Genomic DNA, 9,143 nt, shown 5'->3' with positions numbered 1-9,143 from the left:
ATAGACAAATAAACAAATAAATAAACAAATAGACAAATAAATAAACAAATAGACAAATAAACAAATAGACAGATAAACAAATAAACAAATAGACAGATAAACAAATAAACAAATAGACAAATAAACAAATAGACAAATAAATAAACAAATAGACAAATAAACAAATAGACAGATAAACAAATAAACAAATAGACAGATAAACAAATAAACAAATAGACAAATAAACAAATAGACAAATAAACAAATAAACAAATAGACAAATAAACAAATATACAATGTATACACAGGCCAGTAAAAGCTTATGGTGTTTATTTAGGTTCCAGACCAACCATGCTAAGTGAAGGTGGATTCTACATGAATATATTATTTATTATATCAATATTTTTGTGATGTATGAGGGACAAAATTGAAATTGTTCAACGTCCTTTTGACTGGGAAGTTTCACATTTGAAAGAATTCCCAAACCCCTGTGAAGAGCCGGACCAAGGAGTACCAAAGGGGTCTGGACACCAAGGCGTGGTTTAGGTGGTCTTTATTGAAAAGGTCAAAGCAAATGAGTACACAGCAAGATGGCGCCGAGGGCAGGAAGTGCGTCCAATTGAACAAATTGCTCAAGGGGTTGGAAGACGTCGGGTGGCACAAATTTACGGTCTTCTGGTTTCTCGTGTTTTCTATTGAAGGGGGCACAGAGGTCTTGGGGGGTTTATGGTGGGTCCCAAGTTTTCAGACAGTAAAGGACTGAAGCACGAGCGTGGCTCTCGGGTGGGACCATGGGATCACGCGTGAAGGAGCCAAGCCAGGAATGTGGGATTGGTTCTTCAGCTTTGCTTTCCACTGAGGATCTAATGTTTCTTCTTGCTGGACTTCTCGATGGTGGTCTCCACCACCATGGAGGTCTCCTCATAACCCTTAAGCTTGCGGCCATCGGAGAACTTCTCCACAGACTCGACCACCACCTTCTCATAGCTCATTGCATCCGGGGTGAAGCTGCTGGTGCTGGTGCTGGTGCTGGTGCTGGTGCTGGAGCTGGAGCTGGAGCTGGTGCTCGGGGCCCGGGGTGTTGATTTTGGGGTGGTCCCGCCCGGTCCATCGTCCTCCTTCTTCTTCTTGGGATCAGTAGGAGTTTGCTCTCCGGCTGGATCTTTGGGGCCCGGAGTCGGCTGACCTGGGTCCAGATCTTTAGGTTGAGGCTCAGGCTCTTCCTTTTTCTTCGCCTTGCCTTTGCCGCCATCGTCCTTCCCTCTTCCTCCCTTGCTGTCCTCCCTCCGACCCCCAGCGTGGAAAGGAAGGGGCGGAGTCAGAGGTTTGGGCTGAGGAGGTTGAGGAGACAGTGCGCTCCGCCCGAGAGGTTGGTCTTTGATGGTGACAACGATGTGTCCGGCGGATGGCGTGGAGGTGTAGAAGCAAGGGTCCAGGTAATTTCCTTCGCCGCTCACAAGGACGTAACGGCCCTTGGTGTAGAAGTCGGCGATGGGTTCCGGCTTTTTATACTTCCTCATCCGATCTCTGACGATGCTACACAGCGTGTCGAATGCCTTGCTGATCTGCGCTCCATCTGGGACGTCCTGTGGAGACAGGTCGGACAACACGGGCCTCTCCTCGGACCTCCTCACGCTCTCCTCCTGGCCTTCGACCGCGGGCGTCCCCTTCGTGTCTTCGTCCGGATTCTCCCCAGAAGCACCTCGATCCTCTTGACCATTGTCCATCACGTCCCTGGGGGTGAGCTCCTTCTTCTTCTGGACTTTCTTGGCCATGATCTTCTGGCGGGGCTTTATGCTGGTGATGTCTTGGATAGCAAGAGTGATATCTAAGGAGACATGATGCAGCTTGCGGTGACCTGGGAATACTGGGAATACACACGCACGGCCGCCACTGACGTCCAGGACTTACCTCTCCCCCGGGGGGCGGGGGGGGTGTGAGTGTAGTGGCAGCTGGTGGTGAACAGGGTGATGGGGCTGCCGATTATGGCCGAATTCAACCTGTGAATGAAGAAGACATTCCTCGTAATGGGGTTCCTCGTTATGACCTGACAACCCTCATTGGGGTTAGCATCTACCTGTTGTCCTCGTTCTCGATGATCCTCTTGTACCTCTCCAGCTCGTTCTCCAGGGACGTCTGGTACATGGCCAAGTGGCGACATTCGCTGGTGAACCTCTCCAGCGACCTCTCGGCTTCCTCGATCTCCTTGCGTAGAGATTCGATTTGCTCGTTGTACAGCTGGATCTCGTCGTCAAAACTCTCCTGGGTGCTCCTGATGGCTTGCTCCAACATCGATGCCTGAGAGCGACACAGACGCCTTTTTAATCAAGACGCTCTGATTGAATTATTTGGGAGTGTTAGGAATGCCCGCGAGGATGTTTAACACGGTCATCAGGACAGCACATTAGCATTGTGTTGCTAATTCATGGGGGGGGGGGGTCAGCAGGGGAAGGGCTCATAAAAGTGATGTGGTGAGATTATTGTCAAGGTATGAGCCTTTAGTTATGACAATGTGGTGACGTCATTCTGCACTCTGCCATCTCTGGCTTTGCCTGACATCTAGTGGTGGGTGTGCGTCATTGCCACCCTATGGATGCTGCAGGGTGGACAATATTTCATAGCCAGTATTTGGCATCATTTCATCCACAAAGAGGAAGAAATACGTACTGCCATACTGTACTACATATTGTACTAAAATGCTTGGATAAGCACAGTAATATTCATAGTTATGCTCATACAAACGTTGAACAATAGCATAAATTTCATTTCGTGGATTCATTTCATTTACTAGCTGGTCTTGTTTCAATTATTTCTGATACTTATACTTACCCAAATTTCACAATATGATTTTTGGCTTTTGCTGCCATCTAGTGGTATGTCCTTGCCTTGTCACATTAGATATACTACCAAGTGGAGCTAAATCACTTTTTTTTTTTACACTTATTCTAGGTTTTATTTTTCCATTCATTCTTTTTCTGTACCAAGGGTGTGCTGGAGCCTAATAATAATCATAATAATAATAACAGTAACAATATATACCCTCTGGGGTCCCCAAGGACTTCTTTGCCTGTTTTTGCTCATAACTTTGCATTTGTTTTCAAATAATAATAGTATTTTAATATTAGTATTCCATAATAATACTAATAATAGGGAGGATGGTTAAAAAGATGAATGGCGGCCCAGTTCCTTCCAACCATCCAGGCTGAAGGAACTGACCAGTTGAAATCTAAAATGAACGGACTTGAAGGATGAGGCTAGGTAGGCAAGGAAAGGAAAAGCATGTTTCCACGGTGACACGCCCACCTCGGCCTGGAGACGTTGTTTCTGCGCCTGCAGCTGACAGAGGGCGCTCTTGTACTCCTCCAGCTGACTCAGCAGGCCGGGCATCCTGCTCTGGGCCAGCAGCTTCTCCTGCTCCTTCGCAGGGACGAAACACAGCAGCGTTAGCATCGACGCCGTTTGTCGTGGAAAATAAGCACATGGCCGTCACGGTGACGTGTCCTGACCAGGCAACGTTCAGGGTTTAGTGCACACATTTCATTTAGCCAGTCTGTATTCATGCACTCTGCGGCAACTGAGAGGCCGATGACCTCATCAACGCTTGACATGGAGGCCCTGAGGGCACGCGCACACACACGTGCGCACGCACACGTGCACACGCACGCTATGCTTTTTTTAGCCAGCTCACCTCAGAGATGCCCACTGACACGGTGGGAACCAGCGGGAGCGTCTGGTTGATTTGTTGCAAGATGTTGAGGTAGGTCTGGATCTCTGCAAGGTTCTGTTCAACAACACCAGGGACATTTTACAACATTGGAAAATGATTCATGTTACCTTTAAATAATATCTATTTGACTTTTTATCAGGTCACCATAAAGGAAAGGTGGCTGTTGGCAGTGGAGATGTTTTTGTGTTGCTTTGCCCTGCCCATGCATGCTGTCATAGTATTACAGTATCACGGTATTACAGTATCACGGTATTGCAGTATCACGGTATTACAGTATCACGGTATTACAGTATCACGGTATCAGAGTATCACGGTATCACGGTATTACGGTATCACGGTATTACAGTATCACGGTATTACAGTATCACGGTATCACAGTATCACGGTATTACAGTATCACGGTATCACGGTATTACAGTATCACGGTATTACAGTATCACGGTATTACAGTATCACGGTATTACAGTATCACGGTATTACAGTATCACGGTATTACAGTATCACGGTATCACGGTATTACAGTATCACAGTATCACAGTATCACGGTATCACAGTATCACGGTATCACATCTCAAGCCACATGATGATGAAATGCGGCCAGGAAGCCAAGACGCGTGCCCAAAAAGCGCCACTGACCTTCTTGTGACGATCTCTGGTGGAGGTGATGTCATCCTGCAGGAACTGCGACTGGATCTGAAACTCCAGATTTTTCAGCAGGGCGCTGTCAGCTTCCTGAAGGAAAGGGAGGGAAGGGAAAGGAAAGGTCATCTCGCATGGCCTCAAGCACCTGGTCAGCCTCCCACCCAAACGGTCTGTTTAATTGGCCCCACCCCATCAGGCACCCCACTCCGCTGTGATTGGTCACAGTCCCAAGCGCTCCCAAGGACACAAAGCACTGCGTTTACCAAGAGCAGGCAACATGCGGTTCGTATAAGAAAGTCCAGATCGCACTGAAGTAGCAGCTACATGGATGCTAACATGTCGTACTTGGGGTATTTGGGAACTATTGAGGTTTGTGTTTGGAAGTGAGCCCTAAAAGAAGTTTAGGAATTCTCCGGACGCTCGGATTCAGAGAGTTTTTTCCAACACTGACTTTTGTGACATCATGCTAACAGCAGGGATAGGACGTTTTGGAGCTCTTTGACTAGCCGCCTTTCTGGGCCCAGTGGGCGTGGCCCAGGACGTGCATCAACCTTTTTACCTGTTTTTATATCTTTACAACACACAGAAGAGAGAAGGACGTGTGTTCACGTGTCTTTTCGCTGTGGGTGTGTCCGACGGCTGCGAAGAAGGCGTGATGTCACTACCTTGTTGAGTTGTTCCAGCGTGCTCCTCAGCTCCTCCTGGTAATCACATTCATTTCTGTATCTGGAAAAGAATGACGATATTTTACTACACAGTCAGAAGAAACATGGCTGCCATTTTTCACCCTCATAGAAATGAAGAGAAACGATGGAGAATGATGTGCACTGAAAGCACGTCATGAGGTGCAGATCATCAGCAGCCTGAAGTGTCTCCTCCAGACGTCGTCCAGCTGTAGAAGTGTGTTGCAAATTACCTGGAGAAATAAAAATGGATTCCCGACGACCGACGGAATCTTTCATGAAAAGGAGAACACGTGCACGCTAATAGTGCACAGGTGGCTCGTGGTAAGGAGTGCACGTGAGCGAGGCTTTAAAGCGCTCGTATTGATGTTCTTCACTCGCTGGTGGCTTTCATGCCGCCGTTTGTCTCGTGGAAGGAAATGGAAGCTTTCATGGTGGCGCCGTGCTCCATGACAGACGGCAGAACAAGAGCGCTACGCTCGTCAAAGCTGTGGTGGATGTTTGTTTGGTTACTTCTTAGTGGAGGCTCAGCCTTCTACTCCTACAGCGCTACACAAAATACCACCACATGGTGGCGCTGTTATTAAAGTTGTAAATACGATAGACTGGAAATTTCTCACACAAAACCAACACTGCAACGTGGTGGCGTTTGCCCAAATACCACTAAATGTTCAGGGGACTGACAAGCACCGAGTCTTTGCAGGGGCACGGGTGAGACCATAGACCAGGGATTAGTCTGGTTGTAGTTCTTGAATTGGAAATGCCATATCTGTACTATACAGAGCCATTGTCTTCTTCAAATCCTATGTGGTGGTTTATAAAGGCAAAAATAGTACAAACCCACAGTACTATCCAAATACTTCCATTTGTACTTGACATTCTGTTCTGGCAAGATGTGTTGTAGCACCGTGACAGGTCAGGGTTTTTTATGAGCCTCCAACCTTGCTTTGTCTACCTCACACTTTTTTCTGGGGGAATGCCAACCCTGAGGTGCTCCTGTATGATGACCAAGACTCTGGTCCATTCTGGTCTCACGTTAGCAAAGACGCTTCCTTGTCCAGTATACGTGCTGTCCTTTCATGTCTTTTTCCATCCTTTGTCATGAAATGACAACATTTACACCTGACATTTTGGGGTGAGTCGGGTCAACACCCCAAAGTGACAAGGTTTGTTAGGTAGAGCGCATTGAGCTGGTGTGAGAAATTTCAAGTCAGTCTGACTTATGGGCTGAAATGTTGGGGTTTAGTAAGAACATCGCCTCATTTCACCCGGCTTTACTGTGAAATGGTGGAGAGGTGGGCTTACTTGCTGGTGAAGTCGTCCAGCATGCGGCAGGCGTCCCTCAGCTCCCTCTCCAGCTTGCCGTGCTCGGAGGTCAGCTCGCGGATGCGCTGCCTGTTGACTTCAATCTGCTCCCTGAAGGTCTCCTCCAGGCCGCTGGCCTCCTCCATCCTCTGCAGCGTCTCCAGCTGCTTGCGGAAGACGGCGTTGCGTTGCTCCAGCACTCGTGCGCGGTTGATGTAGCGGGCGAAGCGGCTGTTGAGCTCCTGGAGGTTCTCCCAGCCTTGGATGGCGGAGATGCCCGCCGAGTCCTCCTCGGGTTCCTCGTGGAAGACATCGGCGCGCTCGTACTTTTCCTTGCGCACCTCCTTGCGCAGGTAGCTTGTCTTGAACATGCTGCTTTGGGTCGGTGGTATCGCCTTCAGCTCCTTTATTGTGTGAAAACTCGGGTGCTCACCCTGGGCTGTCTCATGCTAGACTAAACGCCGCTCAGCGCGGCTCGCCGGCGAAATAGCTCCCGAAAGCCGCCCCCGAGGCTGTGCTCGCAACTTGTTGTGAGCCTGGGACCTTCCAGAGTGGATTGTTGTCTTTTGTTGCACACATTAGAAAAGCCACGCTGGTGATGACAAAGCACAACCGCTAACAAACACAACGAAAGCGCTGGGCGGACGCCACAATGGTTGTGCCTCTCAGTCAGACGCTTTCTAGATGCACCAGTGATGAGGCAGGTTGGACGGGGCTTTGTGTGGAAGGACGCGGGGTAAAGTCTCGGCAGTATCAGGGATAATAAGAAAGAACGGAAGGACATTGACTCCCTTCGGAAGATTCCGGGTGGAATGATTGATGCCAACAGTTGACTGGCAGTCAACGGACCAGGAGCTCTAGAATCCAAGTTATCTCCATCCAGGCGTGTCCTTTGTTGTGTATGTGTTCCATGGACATGACGTGTGTGGATGAAGGCCGCTGCCATGGCGCTGGGTGGAAATTAGTATATAAAGCAATTCTATCGGGGCCACAGAGAAAGGAAACGTTTCTACCACATTTCCCCTCCCCGCCACAATAAAGGTGCCAAATGAGGGTTATAGTCGGATGTGTTCGTTATGTCGGCTGTTAGTGAAGAAAGCAGAAAGTATCATGGCCACGCTATTTCCTCGTCCCTCCTCTGTCTGGGGGACAGTAATTATTGTCATTCTCTGTGAATGAATGGTGCGTGTGGAAGATGACCAAAGCCTTCATCCATGCTGGGCTTGAGAGCTTGCTGGAAATAGACATCACAGTAAGGTTTTTCTCTGATTCTTCATGGGTGGAGGTTCTTCATATGAGCGTCCTTTCAGGCTAATGGAAATGTATGTACATTCATCAATCAATGGAGATGTTTGCTTTGGTGGCAGAGGAACTATACTTGGACCGTTGGAAGGGAGAGGTTACCAAAAAGTCTAAGAAGAATTTTTAAAGAAGAAAGTTGAAATATTGGGACAAACATCAGAAGAAAAGCAAAGCGTTAAGTTGATATTAATCTTTTTCAGATGCAATTTTTTTCAGTATAAATAACATCTTAGCATAGCTACATGTGTTCCTGGCTGGAGGAAAAAGTATGGACACCCCTGCCTGCTGTATGCGGTAAATCTATATTTCATGGTGCTGTGTAGCATCCAACATGCCACCAATAAAGCCTTTGCAGCGCGGTGGTACAGTGTATTATTATGATGATTATGATGATTTGTGTGGTGCGTGTCCTCCATCACACACCAGAGAGCGTCTGACTTATGATTGGCTGTAAAAGTGGAGTGCGGCTTAGATTAGTCAGCTTGGCCGGTTGATTGAAAGAAAAGCCTTCTGGGAAGGCCAGCGGTGTTGAACATGTAGCGCCTGGCGTTTAGCCGCTAATAACGTCCAACAGGAAGCCCTGGACGCTGGTCTTTCATCGGATGATGTGATCCACGCTCACGCCATGCTGCCTTCAAGCTGCTTCAACTCACGTCCATTTTATCGCAGGGGTGCTCAAAGTGCGATCGCAGGGGTGCTCAAAGTGCGGCAGAGGGGCAATTTGCGGCCCGCAGCTGTACTTGTATTGTTTCCTGAGGTACGTATATAGAGAGCAGTTACTGAGGAACTAATGAGGAACTAATGAGGAACTAATGAGGAACTAATGAGGAACTAATGAGGAGTGCTTCGGGTTCTGGAGAGATAGGTTGGCTCCTACTTCATTTAGTGTAGCTTAGCTTACAGAGTTAGCAATGTTAGATGACAAAGTTGGAGTTTTATGTGAGTAAAGCTGCATTTCCTCCTTGGTCATGTCTGACTTAATCGGAGGTGGAATTGTTTTCCCAATCCAGCCGCTGTTGCGTTTGGTCAAGCCTGTCTTTGCACGAGCGCTCCGCCTGGCCACGCCTCCACGCCGCCGTCGGAGCCGTGTGACAGGCGATGAGACAATGGCACAAGAGAACATCCTCCCAGGGTCATGTGACCGTACAGCCAACCATCATGAGACACCACTGGAGGAGGGTGGCTCCCAAAAAGAAGAAGAGCGGTACAACTAGCTTTCCATCCCAATGAGGAATTGATCGGTAGAAGCCATTAGCGCTCCCGTCTGCCCCGTCCCTTCTTATCTGCTGTTCAGGATGGACGACGGCAGAGATGCCATCTTGCTGCATCCAAACAAGCCTCCTCTCCTCCGCTCCACTTGATGAGTTTCTCCTGAAAAAAGATAAATGACAGCCAATGCATGCTGCTGAAGCGCAGTGAAGCAGGATACTTCAGCGTAGGATTGTGTTCCCAAACGTATTGATGGCGACGCCAGTATGAGTACCGCCATTATTTTTCCTACCATG

At 48.3% G+C, this 9,143-nt stretch overlaps 1 protein-coding gene across 1 annotated transcript; it reads right to left on the bottom strand.

Moving 5' to 3' along the window:
- Nucleotides 1–515: 515 nt before the first annotated feature.
- bfsp1 (beaded filament structural protein 1) lies at nt 516–6,887 on the bottom strand. The gene is made up of 8 exons (XM_078787192.1): nt 6,337–6,887; nt 5,014–5,074; nt 4,343–4,438; nt 3,668–3,760; nt 3,283–3,396; nt 2,057–2,277; nt 1,891–1,979; nt 516–1,807 (listed from the first exon to the last, which is right to left on the bottom strand). Exons 1-8 carry the CDS (start codon nt 6,705–6,707, stop codon nt 843–845), a joined length of 2,010 nt encoding a protein of 669 aa, XP_078643318.1. The 5' UTR covers nt 6,708–6,887; the 3' UTR covers nt 516–842.
- Nucleotides 6,888–9,143: the final 2,256 nt, after the last annotated feature.

Source organism: Doryrhamphus excisus, linkage group LG20 (genome assembly GCF_037039965.1).
Source record: "Doryrhamphus excisus strain RoL-2023G ecotype Guam linkage group LG20, RoL_Dexc_Guam_v1.1, whole genome shotgun sequence".
In the NCBI taxonomy this organism is placed as follows: domain Eukaryota; kingdom Metazoa; phylum Chordata; class Actinopteri; order Syngnathiformes; family Syngnathidae; genus Doryrhamphus; species Doryrhamphus excisus.
Note: the sequence above shows the minus strand (reverse complement) of the source record. Positions and strands in the feature narration are given on the sequence as shown.

Excerpts from the sequence above, each read along its gene's own strand:
- bfsp1 (XM_078787192.1), bottom strand. The coding sequence starts at position 6,707 with ATGTTCAAGACAAGCTACCTGCGCAAGGAGGTGCGCAAGGAAAAGTAC. Across the intron at positions 3,761-4,342 it reads CCAGAGATCGTCACAAGAAG|AACCTTGCAGAGATCCAGAC; the intron begins GTCAGTGGCGCT and ends GTTGTTGAACAG. Across the intron at positions 2,278-3,282 it reads AACAACGTCTCCAGGCCGAG|GCATCGATGTTGGAGCAAGC; the intron begins GTGGGCGTGTCA and ends TGTCGCTCTCAG.